The sequence below is a fragment of the Halichoeres trimaculatus genome, unplaced genomic scaffold (assembly GCF_033239565.1).
Source record: "Halichoeres trimaculatus isolate MK-OKI-2021-1 unplaced genomic scaffold, fHalTri1.1 fHalTri1_scaffold_22, whole genome shotgun sequence".
In the NCBI taxonomy this organism is placed as follows: Eukaryota; Metazoa; Chordata; class Actinopteri; order Labriformes; family Labridae; genus Halichoeres; species Halichoeres trimaculatus.
In genome coordinates this window covers 9372468-9393409 of record NW_027437200.1, presented here as the reverse complement: position 1 = coordinate 9393409, position 20942 = coordinate 9372468, and the positions used below count along the sequence as shown (strand labels likewise).

Here is a 20942-nt window from a genome sequence, read left to right as displayed (position 1 = left end):
GCCCCAGACTCTAAGCTCTCGACTCCTTCAATCCTTCACTTTCTGTCTGGTTTCTACTTTATTAGGAGCAGATTTTTTATTCTAATGACAAAAAGTAGCTGGAAAAGTTTCATATTTACAATCTGACACGCAGCCACTGAGCACATTTAATCATGGAAACTACGGTAAAGCAGGATCTGAACAGTGATAAAGACCTAATTGCTTTCTTACTCTCCTTAAAAAACGACCGCCTCCTCAGTCGGTGCACGCTGCAGGATGTTTGAATCCAGAGAAACTGAGAAATGGAATTATTCCCATAAAATGATCATAACTTACAATCTGTAAAAACATGTCACTCTTATGTTGCTCGGCACCCACGTAAACAGTCCCCAAACTTTCAAACACAAAGTATTATTGATTAACTCGAGCTGTTCAGAGTCCTCAGAGCAGATTGTTTGGTTTTATTTTTATTGAACAATTAGCTCTTGTAATGGTTCTTAATTACTTCTAAATGTCAGGTCTTTTAAATGATTTATAGCTTCTCAGAGTGGAGCGTTTTGTTTGGTTTTGAAATGCTGACAAATGAGCTGTTTGCTGATTTACCAGCTGATACGGAGCTATATCAGACAGTCTGATCTACTCTGAAGGAAGGGCTTACAGAAAATCAGAACAGGAAACTGTTCCTGGGGTGAGTAATCTTAACCAGCTTTATCATAAAACAGGCTTCATTTAAATTGTTAGTGACAAAGTCACCATATAACCCTCCCAGCATTGTCTGCAGCACATGGAGCATGGAGAGCATCACAACTGAAGGAAAAACGTTTTTACAATAAAGAAAATATTGTGAATGGATTGAAACAAGCTGATGCCTCTTTAGCCGCGTTTCTACTAAGCAGTCCGGTTCAGTTTAGTACAGTTTTGCACGGTTTGGTACAGTTAAGCCTGATCCCACAGCAAACTGTGCCCTCCTGTGGTAGGCGGCATGTAAGCCGGTTGCCGAAAGCCACATCTATCACTTGATAGCATGACGCCGTAGCAGCGCAACACAGTGTACCCTTCTGATCAAACCAACAAAGAAGAAAAACGCAACCCAGTAAACAAAGAGCATTTCATCCTCTCTGTGATTGGCATGTAGCTCTTTGATACAAAGTGCAATCAAGCTTTGATTCAGAGAAGTCTGTGTGCCGCCAGGAGAAATGCAGCAGCTGTCGCATGGTAAGTGATGTTTCTTTCGACCAATCAAGGGTCTGCAGTGTTGTAGCTCCACCTTCCGAGAGCGGATTGGTTCAGTCTGGCACCCATACGAAAGGTCACAAAAAGTGGGACGCCTCGTCTCGGTTATTTGGGGATCCGTCCCCGGATAAGTCAGTGGAAATGCCACAAAATACAGGCCGTACCAAGACAAACCGAACCAGTCTGCTCGGTGAAAATGCAGCTTTTGTGACCTAAAAATAGGTTAAAGTGATATTTTAAGCTTTTTTTTTCTGCCTTTCTTCATAGAGGACATGACAGTGGATAGAGCAGGAAACAGGATGACAGTAGGGAGTAACATGGAAAGGTGCCGCAAGTTGAATTCGAGCCAGGGCTTTCCTCATGGGTGTGCAACCTAGAACACTCAGCTGTACCAACGCTTCGAAGGTAAATATCTATTGACATAAACAACATGGAGTGGGGGGCTCCAAGTGTTTTGGCTTTATTTTTGGGGAGCTGTGTTGTCATCCATCTGTCCACACAGCCCGTTGTTCAGAGATATCCTGTTTCGCTTGGCCTCTCATTCTTCTGAGCTCTTCCAGATTGACCATTCGTCTTTTTAATGATCCAACAAACATGCTGTGAAGAAATGCTGTTCTGTGGGTGAGTCTGAAAATGTTTCATAAATGAAACCTCAGGAGCTCCAGAGAGGGGCTTTCCCCTGGAAAGTGTTTCAGACTACTCTGCACATCCCTCCAGTCCACACCAGCTTGTGTTCCCCTGTTTTTTGCACCAAACTTACGCCAAGATATGACCTCAGACTGTTCAGGCACCAACTCAACTTTCACAGCCGTGTGTGTGTGTGTGGGTTTGCGTGTGTGTGAGCAGCTTGAGCTGATGTGAAGAAGACTCTTTGGTCGTTGACCTCTGTAAATCCAAAGCAGGTGAGGGGTATCTGGGTTAATGGGTGGTGGTTTTCCTCCACTTTGATTTGTGTCCACAGAACAGATTGTACCCGAGGGAAGCAGAACTTACCTGGCTACGTCTCGGTTTCACTCCTGACCATAAAACATGAGGTTTGCCCTTCATATATTACAAACTACAGCTGAGTTAGAAACGACCGGATTCTTATTCCGCTACGTCGGCCTGGATTTCCTCTCCCATGGGCCTTGGGAACAGTTAAACCCTGGATTCTCTGTGGATCCACATTTGCTTTCAGTTATGGGCATTAGTGTCCCTCTTATGGGAAAAACCGCGGCTCCTTTTTTTTCCTCTGTAACGGAGCTGTAAAGCAATACATCAAGCCGGCTCGTCCTGCAGCCTCACATTAAGAACACCCATTAGAGTTCATCGGGAGTGATATGAGAAAACAAACCTGATGGATGGCAGAGCGCACTTCAAAGTGAACTGTGGCAGACGGATTTTGCTGAATTGTGCTGGTTTTCTGTCAGCTGTGGCATCATGTAAGACGTCTAGTTTTGGTTCTTACATGATCGAGGTGCAAGTAAACCGAATTATGTGCAGCCAGCTGGAAAGAGCTGACCGTCTCGCTGCCAAAACCTACATATGAAACACCATGACTAAGCTTTTTGGGCTCTGAAGAGTCTTTCCCAAAGGCAAGTGATGAAAAACAAGACAAATATCAAGCAGCTGTTGTCCTACAGCATCAGAATTAATACATGATCCATGAAGTATCTCGAGAACACCACCCAAACTGCCAAAAGACATTTAACGCTTGCAGAGCACGCTCTCAGAGAGTTACACTCAGCAGGCTGAGCTCAACAGCGACTTGGCAGAAGTGGGACATTCCTGACCGAAGGCGTAGTCGGGATCATTTCAAAGTGGTTGTACCAGAGTAAAGAACGGCTGCTGTCATGTTTGACGGTGACGTAAGAGGAAGTCCTGCCTAGGAAGTGGCCTAAAAAACTCAGAGAACAGAGAAGATGCAGCTCACTCACACAGAGAACAAGTTGTTCCTGCAGGAAAACGCTCTCCACTCGTGTAATCACAGATCTGATGACATGAGTCTGAGCAACTCTGACATTGAAGCCTGTGAGGAGGTTTTAAGTCTATGATACAGGACAGAGCAGCACATTAGTCTGATAGACTCTCCCCCTCTTTCTTTCTTGACATGGGGATTTCCTGCAATGAGCAATTTCAGCCGTGCACAACTGGAACTTCTCCTGGCCTTCAGCGGGGATCCAGCACTCCCTTCTTTATCCACTTTATTACATCTCTGCTTCCTGGAGACCACTCCTTTAATATCTACATTTCTTCTTCTTCCTCTCATTATTCTTGCAGCCTGTATTCATCCTCGTGTCACGGACAGTTTCCTCCTCTTTCATCATCCCAGTCATTATTCTTCCCAGTTTTTCATGCTGATAGTATTCTCTGATTCTCTTTCCTCACTCCCTGCTTTGCTCAGCGGAGGTCCTCCACAGGTTTTGCTCAAGTCCAGACCTGTGGGGGTTTTGTCGCTGTGCCAGCTGTGTTTAAAGAAAAGCCTGAATCATCCAAACAGATCGTTGTCTATCTCTCAGCAGGAGTAAACACACAGGCACACAAACTGCTGCATAAATGTACAAAAAAGCCTCTTCTTTTGGTCACTATGCTTAAAAAGATTTATGTCAAAGTTTCCTCTTCTAGTCTTTTTCCAGAAAAAACAGCAGCTACTTTTCCACACCTTTAAATCAAACACAGTGAAGGATTTTAATGTTAACTTCAAAACATTTATAGCACACCATCAAAGAAACGCTCACATCCTCAGAGGAAGTATAAACAGAAACCTGCTGCAGACAAATTTATCTGTCTCCTATTTTTACGTCACAGGTTTTATTTAACATCTATCTGTAGGCTCATTATTTGTTTATCTCTCTCTGCCTCAGTCTGTGAAAAGTAGAGGCCTTTAACGCTGACAGTCTCAGGTTAATCTGCCACCACTAATGATACTCAGTGGGATAAACAGTCATTAAATGAATGATATGAATGTGTTGTTAACAGATTTAAAAGCTGCTGCTGTCTCTTAATGAATCAGGATGGGTGTCTGAGTGTTCCTGTTGAAGCTTTTATCACATTAAACCTCAGTTCAGGCCAACACAAACTGATCCAGACCAGTTGTTAACATGACATCAACAATCGTCTAATTATCTAATTTCTGCATGATTATTATTTTTCATTTCTTTTTGCAATTTAGAGCTGCAGAACATTCATTCATTCATTCATTCATTTTCTATACCGCTTGTCTTGTTCAGGGTCACAGGTGGCTGGAGCCTATCCCAGCTGTCATTGGGCGAGAGGCAGGGTACACCCTGGACTGGTCGCCACAGGGCTGACACATAGAAACAGACAACCATTCACGCACCGGTGACCTTCTTGCTGTGAGGCTGCAGCACTAACCGTTGTGCCACGGTGCAGCCCAGCTGCAGAACATGCATGAAATATTCCTGTTTATAATAACAGCAAACTTATCTGAAACTATTCATTCATGGAGAGTAAAAGCTGAAGCCACATTGGTTTTCTGACACTGAACAGTTCCTGAATCTTCTTTGTTCCAGCAGCATCTAGCAAACAACTTCTAGCCAAGGTTTTCTTTTCTATGTCCTGAATTGTATTGTTGAACTGGAGAAGACCTAAACTTATTCAAGAATTCTGCCAAGTACAGTTACCTTTTCAGATCAATCATAGAATAAACATGACTTGGAGATCTGTCAGAAATATGGGTAGTCGTTTTTTTTAGTCTCAGTTTTACTGTAAACAGTAAGTTGCACAGAGGCTTCACTCTTTCTTCCCTCAGCGGTAAGAAGCAAAAACAGAAATTTTCTTGTGATCAATGTTTCTGAAGTTTGCTGAAATAACATCATGATATGCAGATTAGTGAAAAGTTGGAAGTCAAGCTTTGACAGGTGCCTGAGAGGAGAACAAAACTCCTTTAAACCCACATCCTCTGTCTCCATTCTTTCCCACTCCGAGCAGAGACAGGACATAGTTATCTTCAGTGTTTGTCTGCTGATGTAATGCTCAGCTCGTCTCTTCCTTTCTGTTCAAACACACACACACACACACACACACACACACACACACACACACACACACACACACACACACACACACACACACACACACACACACGTCCACATCTTCCTTTGATTAAAGTTTATTCTACAGACATGAGGGCAGGAACATGAGCTCAGCCTCCACCTGCTGAGTGGGTTGTTGTGTATTGAATTTCCTCACTCGCCTCTTTGCTTAGTTACTTTGATTTAATGATGTGATATAAATGAGGTGTTGGACTAATGATGAACTGATGTCATTATTTGTGTGCTCTGGCCTTCAGAACTACACAGTCTTGTTTCTTTGCTTTAGCTGTTTCATTTTGCCCATCAGAACCACGGCTCCACCATCTGTAGCAGAAAACAGATTTACATCTTGTTGCTTATTTTTCTTAAACTGCCTCTGTTTGTTTCTATAGACAGTATTTATTTTTAACTAAACCTGGAAGCTTAGATGTTCTGGGGTCAAAATGACTAGACAGAAAAAAGTGAGTAGTAGTCTCAGTCCTGTGGCAACAAACCAAAAGATTGAGAGATGCTCTGTAAAATGCAGATATGATGCAAATTTAAAGACACATGAAAGTGATGTTTGGATTTGCAGCCTTTTTCTGAAAAAGTTGTTTTCTAGTTCATGTGTGTATTTTCTGTTGTTTATTTATTTATTTATTTATTTATTTATTATTTCTTTAAATTATTTTTTTGCATTGACTGTTTATTTTGTTTCCAAACATGTTGGAGAGACATGCAGATCACTTCAGTATTGGTCAGTCCGTTGAAGACCATATCTAGACGTCAGAGCAACGTGCAAAATAGGTACATATTTTGACATCTAAATCTGAGGTGGAAGTCATTTGCAGACTAAATATAGATGTCAATGAGATATTCAAAATGGATCCAAATATTTTTTAGACTGTAATCTGACTTCCATAGGACGTCCGGAAAAGACGTAATAAAAACTTTCATTCTGCACCTTCAGGAGACCCGATTTGGACGTTGAAAATTACGTTATATAAGCATCATTTCAATGTAACATTGCGCGGTTGCTGTCAGTACAATTATTTGTGATTATTTTTAGACTAATGTTTCTTTTGCAGTGCATTTTTAGCTTGCATATGTTTTTTTTTTGTATTACTTTCTGAAATTCTAGCCTGTTTCTCCTTAAAAAAAACCCGATTTGCACTTTTGCAGCAAGATTACCCTGGCAGCTTCTGAAACAGGCTTTCACAGGTGCTGTACTTGGATCATTTGTCATCCTTTTCACTGTAACTTTGGCTCATTTTGAAGTTGGTTTGCAACCTTTCCAACCACCAGATTGTTTTTGGCATTTCCAGAAGCACTGACTTGTAAACTTTGGTTGAATGAAATGTCTGCATCAGCTGTTGGAAAAGCTTTCCTTGCAGACGGAACAGAAGTAAGACGTGAAACTACCCCCACCCTCTCCTCAGCATGTCGCCCTGGGAGGAGGTGGAGGCCTGTGTGTCAGACCCAGTTGGAGTTGATGTGCCACAGCTGGACCTTCACCTCCTCTTCAACCTGGTTTAAACTCTAGGTCATGTCGTGTGATGGATTGATATGTAAACTGTGGAGGTTTTTCTCCAAACCATACGATGAAGGAAACGAACAGAGGGGAGCGCACAGAGCTTAGAGCAGAGCTGCAGGGAGAACAATACACAGAACAGGCAGAGGAGGACAAGTGGTAATTATGATCAGCTTTATTTATGCATCTAAATTTATCTAAAATCTGAGTTTGTGTGGAAAAAGTATAATTTTCAAATGGTTTTAAGACAAAGTATAAAGTATAAATGCAGGGAAATGTAATGAAATCATAAAAAAGTTTGAAAGGAGGAAGGTCAGAGAAGATCAGGAGAAATGCCTCTCCCCCACATGGCGTCAGCCCCAACCGCTCAGCTGTTCACTGTACTGGCTGAATGCCTCCACAAACCTCCTCCTCCTCCTTCTCCTCTGTCTTCTTCTCTGGCAGTAATGGAAGAAAAAGATTGGATTTATTTCAGCTGTGAGACTCTAACCCTCTCCACCTGTCACATGCCGGCTGTCTGAGGGAAATCAGAGGCAATGGAAGATTGGAGAGTCCTGGGCTGCAGTTTTTCATGATGTCATGGCTAAAGCTTCAAGATCACCTTTCCATTTATTTCCCCACGGAGTGTGGAAGGTGTGTGAGTATGTCTGTGAGTAAGTGTGTCTAGCCAGGACGGTACTCATCAGTGTGGTTCAGATGAAATTATTCAGGTTTCGCTGCTGAAGCCGTGTCTGATGTTTTATACATGTGAGGCTAAAGCTTCTTCTAAAAACCAGTCTCCTTTCAGCGAGGATGAAGGTCGTTTAAAGGACATCCATCAGCATCTAGACTCTAAGGTCACATCTATTGGAGTTTTTATAAGAAGTGGAACAAAAGGGGTTTATTGTTCAAACTTTAGTAAAAAGAAAAGTCCACTAAGGTTGTGCAATGATACAGTTACCATGTCAATGTTGATAGTTTGATCTGGGTTACACAGCCATGTCTGATGTCGTGTCATGAAGTCAAATAACCTTACACCGAAAAATCATCTCCAAACCTAAAGCTTTTGAATAAGATTGTTTTGTTACTGAGTTTTAGTAGTGAAGTATCAAGCCTTGATGATTTGTCTGCTGAAAGATAGAAAACAGTATCGTCAGCGTATGGTTGTAACAAGAAATGCTCGAAAGCAACTAAAGTCATTATTCAAACAGAGACTGAAATTCTGACTGGCTGACCAGTCAAATTGTAATAAACACCCCCAAAATGGTCAAACTAAGCAATATTTATCCACCATAGGATCACAGAGTCTGCAGGTAAACATTATCTAACTGATTAGCAGATCTAACTCCAGCAGCCTTCAGTCCTCCTTACAGGGGAACATCCTTGTACCTGTACTGGTTCTTCATGTCTATGGTGCAGCCTGCAGAAAGCTTTAGCTCCATTTATAGATTAACATGCTGACAAACCATGCTGTGCTATGACATCTGAGAGGTGAAATTAATAGATGTGAGTTGTGTGACAGTCACTGATGGGTTGAACCTTAAGGTGGTTTCACACTGATACAGGATAATCTGGCTGATTTTGGTCCCAATGTCCCCCTTACGATCAAAGCCAGCAAAGGCCCAATTTTCTGGTGACATCATATGTGATTTTCTTGTGGTGTGGGATGTGTTAAGAGTGATTTCTTCTGGTCGAAGCCGCTCGGAAGGCCTCAGATTCAGAGATGGTAGATAATGAACATGTTTAATATTTGCAACTAAAAATCCTGTAGTGTGTGGGACGCTCCAAGAGGAGCCGAGCAGGTACAGAGTGTAATGTCACGCGTACCGGAGCAAAGCCAATCAAGACGCGAACTGACTCAGCTGACTGACCAAAAGGTAAGTAAAAAATTTATCTGGAATACTTAAAACAACTTTACTCACCAACAACTCGCATCTTGAAAACTGCCCACTGGTAGTCGGTAGATTCACATGAAAACACATCTTGTGTGTTTTCATGTTATCAGAAACCTTGATGGTGCAGGTGTGTAACCCTAAGCACATAGGCATGCAAGGTGGAATGCAATCTTGAGATGGAAAAACTCACTTTATGATACAAAACTTGTATACCATTAACACAATCAGCTGTTAACTGGTGGAAGAACACAGACAAATGGAGTATAATGAAATAATCTAAATGACATGGCAGAGCTGACCCCATCTGCAGAGGCTGATAGCCCAGCTTCCGTTTTGGTTCTCCTGTCAGTTTCATATGAAAGGGGGCATACTTTACACTACAACCCCACTTTAAAAGTTGTGAACTATCCCTTTAAGAGTGAACAGTTTTCAGCAAAACGAGGGAAAGACAAAAATCCCTCAGTTTATCTATAAATAGAGAAACCCCCAGACTGGTGATAGAAGATTTTCTGGCGCTGGTACCAAATGTTCTGGGTACCTTTTTAGTTGGATGTGTCACAAAGTTGTGGAAAAGTTTTGTTCTGGAAAATTCTGATCTCCACTTTTGGAACCTATTTGGAGGGTATTTCCATTTTTCACAAAGTGAGACATGTTTTAAAGTAAAAACAGCAACTTCCGTTATTTAGAGAGTCAAAGAGTTTATCTTTAGACTTGAAGGAGATGTGATGTTTTCTTCTACCTGTTATGCTGAGCGGGGTTTAGGAGGATAAAAAGAACATCTCTTGGAATAAAAACACAGAAAAACATAAAAACCTCAGAGAGGTGCGTAAGGGCTGGGGTTGGGAATACTTGTTGAAAACCTGATATCAGGTTGTTGGGTGTGGAGCCCAGACTCCATGTGTCAGAATAAATCATCCATATTACCGTTGTTATCAGCCTTGAAAACCTTCATACGTGTCAGCCTCCATCTGTTATATAACTACAGTATGTGAGCGGAGCTTTAGAGCAGCAGTAAAAGCTGCCTCTCCTGCGGCCTCCCAGGGCTCCTCACTGACCTCCTCTCCAGGCCTCTCCCTCCTCCAGATGGAGGATTGGATTGTCTTTTTATATGAACTCCACATGCTGTCTGCAGCTCAGGCCAGCTCTAAGTGAGAGAATATGTCCCGCTGCATGTTACGGTATAAATCTCTGTCTGCTACAATGTGATTCCATGGTTAGTTTAATGACTGTGAGTAACATGAGACCACCTGAGAGCTGTGAGGGCTCAGGGAGAGGAGTCCATGCTGCCAAAGTGTCACTCACCAATTTCAGAATGATGTTGCTTCTTTTTAGGACAAACATTCTACAGTAAACACTGCACAGGCTGCAGTTAGGTATTCTCTGAAAGATAAATAATAGTGCAATGTAAGACTTTCTTCAATATGAAGCCAAAATACTTAGAGCTCCCCCTGCTGACTAGCTGCATTGTAAGTCATTCAGGCCACCTCTTCCATGGTAACAAACTAGACAACGATTGAAAATTAAAATCAATACATTCAAAATACATTTTAAAGTTGGCCATTTCAGCAGAAACAACCTCTATCACTTGAGACCAATTCACCTGGATGCACAGTGAAAGGTTTGTTTAGGAAGTTAAATTAAATTTAAAAAAAATTTAGCCTTATATCAAGACACATTTACTACAAAATATGAACTCTAATCAAGCATTTATCTTATTTCTTAGTAAAAATTGTCCTCTCAGACTTAATATACTTCAGGTGACTGTGGTGACATCATCATCTTTGAAGCAGGTAAGTGTTAAAACCACGGTGATACCCGGCTCCTTTGTATGTACTTAAAAAGCTAAAAACTTCACAGACTTGTTTATTTTTTCTTTCCAAACTCATCTTCCTCTCGTTCCATCATATGTCATCATCACCAAACTTCAGTTCTACTTTGACTTCAACTGGAACTACAGCGCCCTCTTCCTGTTCAGTGCAGTAAAATAGTCTTGGTTTAAAAAATGAATTGAAAATAATACTAATAAAGGGGAATATGTATCAATATTTTTAAACTTATTTTTCAACAAAATTAAGGTCTTCACAGCGTTATAGAAAATGCAAAATTGGCAAAATCATGTCTGAAACTGGGCGATATCTCTTTTTCTTCAGAAAAATGTCCACTTTCTTTAAATGTAATAATTAAAAAAAGGCTCTTTTCTGTCAAAACTTGTAATATAAGATGCATTTTACCTACTGGTGTCATCTCAGACTCCTAGGTTTCAGAGAACAGAGAGCTAAGATAAAACAATTTCCTTTCATAGTTAGAGGATATTCAAATTTCCTCCTCTTATGACATTCAGATCTAATGAATGTAATGTTATCTGGATTGGATAATTTGTTTTAATCTTTGCCAAACTGTGGTATCTGAGGCATGTTTTCTCCATAATCCATCAGGGACGTCAAAACAACTCAGAAGGGAAAAGAGTTGAACATGTCTGAACCACTAGAGGGCGGCAGAGTCTCAGGTAAATCTGTGCCTTTGAGTTTTCTTTTCTTTTCTGCTGCAATAAAAAAAACAAGTCATTGAAAAAAAAATGAAGACAAAAATGGGGATAGTCAGGCTGCCTGTGGTAATGCTGGCGGACTCAAACAGCTTAGTGTGTTTTCTATAAAACATTCAGCTGTATGATCAGATATGTGTCAGCTAGAATCCTTCACACAGCCTGTTTCAGTTTCAGCTGATAGAGAGTGATGACGTCTTACTTTAACAGCACACACTCAGACAGCATTACGTGTAAGTGATCTAATGATACACTCTTATAAACACACACACAACCTGACAGGACAGGAAGCAGCCAAAGGTAAGTTTACTATGCTTCACTCCCTGATTGCTGGATTAGAGCAGATTAAAGCTGATTTGGGATTAATGGAGATTTACAGCAGGTGAACATGGTGAACCAGATAACTCTCCTTTCACATTTTAGAGCAGAGCTTAAAGGAGATGATATGAGAAGTCTCTTTACTCAAAATGCTTTCTTTAATGACAGTTTATAGACTTGAATAAGGTGATCAGATTTCTTTGGTGAATTAATTCAAGCGTTGAAGCAGCTCCATTAATACCCTGACCTCATTGCTCTGATCAGCTGAGTGTCCTGCTGATGTCTGACCTGATGCGTGACTGTGAGAGCATCTTCAGGAAACACTTTGAGTTCAGGTCAGGGTAGGCCATAAATTATAATTGTTGTTATTTATACACACGCTGTTAGACAAGACAGTGAGATTAAGACACTTCAAACCAAACTGAAGCCCCCCAATCTCATCAGATCCACAAAAAGCTCCCAGCAAATATGAGGAAAAAAATGTTGTCGTTTTTTTTGTAAAAAGTTGCTGATCACCTTCTTCTAGGATTTTTTTTTTATGTCATCACTGTTTTGAAACACTTTTAGTTTATTGTGTTTATGTATGCATAACATTTATCATAACATTTTTTTGTCGATTTGTTCGATTGATGATTGTTTAATTACATGCTTTTGCTTTGACTTTTATACTTAGCCGCCATTAAAGATTTTTATGAATATTATGTGATTTTAACAAGGGATTTAATTAATTAATTAATCTATTTATTTACTAATTAATTATTTTGTTTATTCCATTTTATTTTGGTTGGTGGACCAAAGAAAAACCAGGCACTGAATTCACCCTCTCTGATATCAAATCTGTTCAACCCCCTGACTGTTTTAAAACAAAGTTTTAGAAATGTATTTATAGATGATCCAACAGTTTTTCTCTCAATATTTGTTGCTCTTGTATGTTTTCTTTCTTTTTTTCTTTTTTTTTTTTTAATTCTACAATAGCAATTTTCGTAGGTAATGCTGTTAGTGCATTGGGTACAGTTCTTGTTGGCTTAGCTGCTTTAGCTTTTTCTTTAAAATACTATTGTCAGCTACATCTAATACAAAATGAGAAAATTGAAAAAAAAGAAAAAAAAAAGAAAAAAGAATGAATGAAACTTTGAGTCCTTACTAGAACCATTTGGTTAGTGCCCATATAGTTGTCACTAAACATAGTGTACTAATGCCAGTCATGCATATTCACTTAATCATATGCATCCAAAAGTTCATGCAGAGCTGCATCGAAATTAATACAGACACAGATAGATAGTAAAAAAATAAAACAAACAAAAACAATACAATTAATGAAAAGAATTGTAGTGTCAAGAACAGACAAATAGGTTTCAAAAAAGTAAAGAAAAGGGAGAAAAAAAAGCACAAGCAAGAGCCTATTCAGGCCTAAGATTTCTTTAATCACTGTGTTTATCGGTAATAATAACCTGCACCATTTACCTTTTAACTCTTTTCTGTTTAATTTCTATCTTTTTGTCCTTCACGTTTTTTTTTTTTTTTAATCTTCTCTTGTTTTCATAGTAAAGCACTTTGTGCTTGAGCCTTACAATCTTATGCTTTGACTTTATGACACGTTGCATCTTATTCTGGTGTGATTTTGAACAAAAGTAGACTTGTCTGTTGTCTTAAATTTGTCCCTGACACTTTGCCATAGCAGAGGAAGACTGCCTGCACCCTTAAGTTTAACTCCCACTTCAGTCAGGTTGTCACAGCACAGTTTGCAAGTTTGTTCTCGTCTCCTCACAGAGAAAACTTCAACTAAAATACCCTCGCTTCATTTGTGTTCTTGGTGGACAGCTGGAACAAATAAAGTCTACAGCTACAACATGAGGCCAGGCACACCAAAAGGTCAAAGGTCACGGAGGAGGTCTCAGGTCAAGGAGGATACCCAGAATAAATTCTCTGTCAGCTTGTGGTGGCTTCAGAAAAAGAAGAAAAGAAAAGGGTTTAAGTTGTTGCTAGAGTCAATTTTTCATGTGTCAGTTTTTCAGACTTTTATTGTGGGTTCAATATTTCTACTGTGATCTGGCATGCTTTTTTCAGGTACTTCTTTATTATTTTTTGCTTTGTTTTTGCCTGTTTTGTTTTAACTATTCACCTTTTGCACATTTTATGGTCCATTTTCTTTTCCTGTAGAATAGCTTATTCAGAGTGACTTTCAGAAAGTCACACTTACTGAACCTGCTGCAGAAAAATAAACTACCATTTAAAGTGCCAACAAAGAGTAAAAGCTTCTGGGAAATGTTGTAAAACAGTTTATTTATAACTTGCCTTCTAAAATTGTGGCCTTTTGAAATATTGCAGGGAAAAGTGGATTGTATTGTGAGTTTATTTTTGTTTTGACATATTTCTAGTTTTCTCATTTTGTCCGATTCACATCCACAGAGCCTGAAAAATAGCTCCATGTGGTGACCTCCTGTTTATGGAGATGTGGTTCACAGGGTTTCAGAGCCCTGTTGGTGCTCCAGAGTCTGGGCTGTGGTTCGACAAAGCAGCGGGATGACAGCAGATACAGCTTGGTGGCACTAGATGGCGCCAATTTGCAGTAGATAACCTCAAACTGTTGAGATTAAAAGTCATGTCGTTCATCAAGCTGGACATCATGAGGCGAAGGAGACTTTCAAAATAAAACACGAATTAAATCAGCAACGTGGACTAGAAGGTTCTGTCAGAGAAAGTGACAAAAATGTGAACAGGAATCTACGTTTTTTTTTGTTTGTTTGTTTTTTTTTAAGAATTGAATTTAGATGGTTCATTTTGTTTTGTGTATCCTTAGTTAATACAGTTGCAGCATTTAAAAAAAATGAAATTGTTAAAATTTATCCAATTTTTACCCTTTGACTGGGGGCAAAGAAAGCAGAAATAAAGGGGAAAACGTTTCAGATGATATAAACAAGTCAGGTTTTCCCTGAAGGAAAATACATTTGGGCAATAAATCTCAATTTGTGTGTAAACAGTAACAATTCCAAGCGCCTACAGAAACAGGGGCAAAAAATAAGGACATAATCAATAATATGATGACAATAAAACAGCAAAAAAATTCAGATAAGAAAATCTTTGTCAAAATTAAGTTAATAACAATGTGAAAAACTCTGTCATGTTTTATTTACAAGAGTTGAAATAAAGAATACTGAATTGTAACAAAGAAAAGAAAGTAAGCGATTAAGTCGTCAGACCAGTAGAACATTTTAGACTTTTATTTTGTAAATCAGTCAGCGGATATGAGATATGATACGTAAATATCTGACTTGACTGTGATCAACTAATCCAAGTGTCACTGTAGAGACCCACACAACAGCAGGTCGCGACGTCCCTCTCAGCTCCAGGAGTACAGAGGATCTTTGGACTGGATTCAGGAGGGCTGACACCGTCCGCGGGGAGTCTCCCTTCAGTTCTTCATCATCCTGCTTTTGTTTTCTAATCCGGAAGGCGACAAGTGGCACTTTGGGACGCAAATAGGAGAAAAGGATTTGTGGAGAATATTAAAGGCTTTCCTGTTTCCAAGTCTCTGCTGCTCACCTGAACATGGCTTCAACTACCTGCACGAGGTTCACCGATGAGTACCAGCTGTACGAGGAGCTGGGGAAGTGAGTTCTCTTTATTTTTTAAAAACATTTTTGTTTGAAACTACAGTGGAAGTTTAGCCCTGTAGCCCTGTGGTTGTACTTTCAGTGATAAGATCTGCCGTTGTCCCTGAGAGCGACCTCCGCCTACCTGTCCTCACCTTGCGCCCGTGGATGCAGGCGTAGCCGCGTGACTTCTCATTCAAAAATCCTTATATTTACTCGCAGTGTTTTATTAATGGACGGTATAAACGCGTGAGATCAGCAAACTCTCACATTCTTCCTCTGTTTATCTCAACTTTTTGAATCAGTAACCCGACTGCGCGTTAACGCCCATTGCGTCTGCTGTGGAGGAATTCCTCCGAATAAGTTCAATAACTGAGGGGAGGCTTTGCTGATGGCTTAGCAAAGCATGCCGAAAATATATTTACCACACGAATACTCATCGCATATCACAATGTATGGTGTATGTTACATGTAAACGTGGATACTATGCAGACAAGTGAAAACAAGTAGAAATGTGAATGGATTTTGATACGAGAGATTTTCCAGCGTCTTAGTCCGTTGAGAACTGGGGATGACTATTGAATCGAAAATGCCTGAAAATGATAAAAATAAAATAAAATAAAATAAATAAATAAATAATGCAGCTCTTCACCAAGAGCATAAAAAGCACGCTCCCTGTATACATCTTCTGAAGGAGGGTAACTGATGCGCCAGCTGTACCTCTGGCTGTATGGCAAGCAAGTATAAACAGGCTGAAATTTGAATGGAATCTGGTGTCAGTGACATTTGCAGTCTCTCCCACACACTTTAGGAGAAAGAATGTGTAAAATGCTTGAAAATAAACTTTAAAATGAGCTTTTTAAAATCACAAAACTCAGTCATATGTTGTAGAAGTCGTGCAGAAATGTCATCAGAAGTCATAACTCGTCCTTTTGTTGACATACCCCTGTGGCAAGTTGCCAGGCAAGTATAAACAAGCAGAAAGTTGGATGAGATTTGGTGAGAGGGTCATAGACTGCACAGATAAGTTTGGGAAACCCTTAGATTTTACCCTGCAGCTCTAGCATCAACATTATAATTAAAACTGATTTTGAATTACCTAAGTGATTCTTTCACCATTCCCAACCTACAAAAGTGCTATTTGATAGTCACTGTTAGCTATTTGCTGATTATTTGAAGAGTTACCCACATCCAGTATCATTATCAGAGGTCATGGTGATTCTTATTGTGGAAGTTTTATGTTATTTAATGGCAAAAAATAAACTGGTTCCAGATGCCCTACAACCACTGCATGACATATACATGACATTAAAACCAGGGGCTGGTGAAAACAATTGATAAATGACATTCTGTGAGGTGATATATGGTGTCATAACCTGTGATTTTCTTTTTATTAAAACTTGTTAAAATATTTGAAAACTCTGAATCTTTATAGAAGGGTAAGTGATACCCCCCCAGCACTTTATGCTCTGTTGGAGTAGTAAAAACAGCTTGAATGTGTCTCCTTTGGTGGTCTACATTTGTTAAGGCGTGGCTCTCTTTGCTGATAAAGTAACAAACACACTTTGAGTAAGGATTTCTCACACATGTATCAGAATTTTAGGTCTATTGGAAAATAAATCACCTTGGTGTACCCTGCCCTGATAGGGACCTAACATCAGTACATTCCTTATTGACTAAATCGAGTGATTGCATCATTCATTGTCCAGCTTTGACTTGAGGAATGTTGCTAAAAAAGCAGGTTTTGAGGTCTGAGTCGTTCCTGGTTGCAGGCTTCCTCCTTGTCCTGATGGTTTAATCAATGTGGACTGTTAAGAAAACTTGTTTAGTGTCTTAATTTATATAGCAGCCTAGATTCTTGGTGTACTTGCTGCACAGTGGCAGAATGAGGAACTTCTTAAAAAAAAACATTTCTTAGGACAACGTGTAGGTGCATTGTTTTCATCCTATAAGGGATCAGGTGCTGCACTGTGTGAGCACTGTGTTGCTGTTTACTGAAATATTGAGCATTTATAACAATGAATCAGTGAACACTGCACTGAGGAGGTAATGGCACAAGAATTCAGAATTTGGTATGCAAGTATAAGTAGGCAACACTAGCAATACAATGATACTTAAAGAGGTGGGAATGGAGGAGGGTGAATCATTTTGAAGCACATGGTCACATGAAAATTAGTGATGTATTAAGAATTTAACTGACCCCACAGAACACAGAACGGTATAGTATTTGTTTCCTGCTACCTTGATTGCTTCATTTTTTTACTGTGTAATTGCGTGTTACATCACGTTCTCTAGCATTTCTTAAACATTCTGCAAATTTATATTAGTGTTGTTTTTTGCATAATTATAACAGGGAAGCTTGGTAGAAATGGAATAAAGTACTGCCAAATATGTTTAATGTGTGTATAATCACCTGATTATAAATAAAGAAAGAGGACGGCAAAAAAATCTGCATTGTTAGACACTTTTGTTCGCTCTTCCAAAGAGCCCACCATGTAGCATCGCCATGTTTCTATAGCAACACAGAGTGGACAGACTAGCAACAGAAATGTTTTAGTTTTTAGTGAGTAACCCTGCAACATGCAGCAGTTGAAAGATGAAAAAGAGAAAGAAGAAGAGTTATTGTAGTTGTTTGAGGGGTAAAGACTCTAAATGTAGGAATGAATCTGTCTAATTCATTTTATCTAACTGTTCACCTTCCTTTTATCACTAAAGAACATATTTTAATTTTCCCATGAAGACAGACTTATATTCTTGGGGCTTCCTTTGCAGCGCACTGATTTCTTTCCTTGATAAATAAAACATCCTTTTACAGGTGCAGCTCTTCCTCTTCTGCTGCTTCCTGCTGTTTTGCTTGATTACATCTTTCTGTCTCAACCGTGCAGGTGTGCAGAGAGTGGGCTTGATTGACATTTCCTCGCTTTACCTGTTTGTGGCAAGACAACTTTTCTTTCACAACAGACCAGCTTGAGAAAGTTTGGCGAATCCTTTCAAAATACGACCGACCCTGCCTTAGGTATAATTTAGTGAAGTCATCCATCAACATCTGTAAGAAAAAGAATACATTTTGTTTTCAAAGCAAAGCTCTACAGTAGATGCATGAAGTAAGAAAAAAATGAATTAACATTGATAAAATGTGGAATTAAAGTTGAGTAGCAGGAGAAAACTTGCAGAACTTAGGAACTCCTGTGCCAGTTTTGTTTGTCAGTCAGCCTTTTTTTTTTTTTTTGAATGAAGCACCAAATCATAGCGAAAGTGATCTCAGGACACTTTGCAAAAGAACAGGACAACACTGTGGATCTGTTCAATATTTGAGACCAAATATGAATCCACCATCAGCAAACACTCAGCGACAAGTTCATGCCAGCCCAAACTCTCTTTTATTTACACTTGATTTACAGAACATGCAGACCTGACACAGTTTGTTTCTTCTTCATCTAAATAACAAAAGAAAACAAATGTTATATGCCTAAAACTGTTGATTCAAATCAGAGTATAACACAAATCCTTAAATTGATTTGACATTTTCTAGAGAGAAGACCTCACTCTGGTGGTTTAAAGATATAAATTTACTTCCCTCCGGGTTGAAAGTTTGTGTGAGATACTGCCAGCTCAGAGACTTGTTTCCTGCTCTAAGCTGATGAGGAAGAAAGAGGAGGGTCAGCAATGGTGAATCCCTGCAACATGAGTATGTACGCTCAGAGTTCACGATACCACTGGTCACAAATATCTGTCACATTCTCACACCCTGCAATTTACAGCTTAATGCTTCAAGGCATTAGAACCAGTCTCCTGGAAACAAGGAGTCTGCAGGAAAGACAGACTGAGGGGGATAAAACAGAGCACTGCTCAGGGTCCAGATGTTAGTCCTGCAGTCTGGCTTCCAGGGGTGTGCCATATCATACTCAATGATATCAATATCATTTTTTGACAATACAAATTTGTCATTTCTTGATATTTACAATGCAAATGCGAAATAGGCCTGTTTTTAACCTTTCACCAAATGGGCTGTAGCTCCACAAAACGTGGCCCGAGGGCTCCGAAACTTCTAGGGTGCGTCCGTGAAGTCCCTAGGAGCGTCCCCAGTGGGTTTTCTCAGAACCGGGTTTCGGGTCCACCTTTCGGAAAACGCAGTTTTTTGTGGGCTGTTTTTTTTTGGGAAATTAGGCCTGTTTTTAGCCTTTCACCAAATAGGCCGTAACTCAACAAAAGGTAGCCGATGGCTCTGAAACTTCTAGGGTGCATCCATGAGGTCCTTAGGAGCGTCCCCAGTAGGTTTTCTCAGAACCGTGTTTTGGATCCAACTTTCGGAAAACGCAGTTTTTGCGGGCTTATTTTCAGGGCTAAAAAGGCCTGAAGGTGCATCAGTGGCTGAGAGCGGAAGTAGCATGACAGCATCAACCTTGTCCTCATATGAGGATTCAGTGCCTAAAAGAGGCGCTACCTCAGTGATGTGGAGGTGGTTCGGCTGGAAAAAGATCAGACACGCAGCAAATGTGCAGGAGAACTATTACCGCAAAGTGTGGCAACACCACAAAGTGGTGTGCTGCACAGCACAGTTCCGCAGATTTTTGGCGCGTGCCAATTCATACTGGATGTGTCTCTGAAGCGCTCTGCAGCACAGCGCAGATCAGCGCCCATAGCAGCTGGATACCTGAGATCACAAGATCACAGGTGAACCACATGTTCCTGCAGGAATCCACCCATGACACCGTACTTTCATGGTGATTAATCAGCATAAGCTCATCTGGCCCTTCCAAAACTTCAGCTCCTTCAGTCCATGCCTTCTCCTTTCTGTTCTCCTTATAGAAAGAATATGTTGTGCCGTTTAGAGTTATGAAGTTTTTCACCTGCAAGATTAACTTTTCCTCCTCCAGAAGTCAGATTTCCTCTGGATCTGACCTACTTACTATGTTTATATTTCAAGCTTGTGTAGTAGTAGGAAATGATTGGAAAAGTGGCTTCCATACTGTGTGTGCAATAAAAATGCTATTATTCAGAAGCAGCAACCACTAATAAGTTGTTGTTTTTTTTCCCCATATCGTCATAAATTCTGAATTTACATGGTACCCTCTCGTTGACTTGCCTGAAAAGCTGCAGAAATTGTTCCAAAAAGTCAGAGTGAAGTCACATAATGTGTTTGCGTCTGTGTGTGAATGAGGCCTCAAGCATCTGTGAGGATTGTCTCTTTGTGAAATACTACTTGGTTGTGACTCATGGTTCCAGCTTGTAGAAACTCTCACAAACTGTCCTCTAACTCTTCCTCAGGGGAGCTTTTTCTGTGGTGAGACGCTGCATGAAGATCTCCACAGGGCAGGAATACGCCGCCAAAATAATCAATACCAAGAAGCTGTCAGCTCGAGGTGAGTACATGCTCTTCAAATGTGACTTTAACCTGACAAAACACTGCTTTCACACTCCAGCTTGAACCTTTTGGTGAAGCGAGACTCGAGGCTGTGGCAGGAGGTCAAACGGGGACTTTAAAATGTTCCCTTTCTAACAGACTTCCTCTCTTTTTTTGACTGTACATGATTTCTCACACCTCTCCCTGTCACGTCTGTAGTCGAAGTCATCGGTCACATTCAACCACAGCCTTTAAATTCACTTTCACTTTCCGTTAATTTCCATTTTGTTTCATCAAAGTGGCCCCTGCATGAAGAAGGCCGGCAGCTTCTTTTGTGACTCACTCTCTGATATGAGCCGCAGATTCCCGATGAGCTGTACATGACTCACTGCGCCGTCTTTCACATTCAAACATGAGCCAGCGACGGCAGCACACTCACAGAGTCTTTTCTCCTGCCGTCAACTTTTTCTTTGTGCAAAGTCGTCTTTCTTTCTCTCTCTACCTGTTTTTATTCC

At 40.1% G+C, this 20942-nt stretch overlaps 1 protein-coding gene across 23 annotated transcripts in view; it reads left to right on the top strand.

The window, feature by feature from the left end:
- The first annotated feature begins 14762 nt into the window (after positions 1-14762).
- Positions 14763-20942, top strand: part of camk2d1 (calcium/calmodulin-dependent protein kinase (CaM kinase) II delta 1) — a 112967-nt gene continuing 106787 nt past the window's right edge. For 12 of the 23 annotated variants that reach the window (XM_074662457.1, XM_074662450.1, XM_074662443.1 and 9 more), the window contains exons 1-2: positions 14764-15101; positions 20352-20446. In XM_074662457.1, the coding sequence (XP_074518558.1) occupies positions 15040-15101; positions 20352-20446 (157 nt within the window). In that variant the 5' untranslated portion in view covers positions 14764-15039. Of the gene's footprint in view, positions 15102-20351; positions 20447-20942 lie in introns of all 23 variants that reach the window. The other 11 variants (XM_074662459.1, XM_074662452.1, XM_074662455.1 and 8 more) reach the window with 2 other exon arrangements.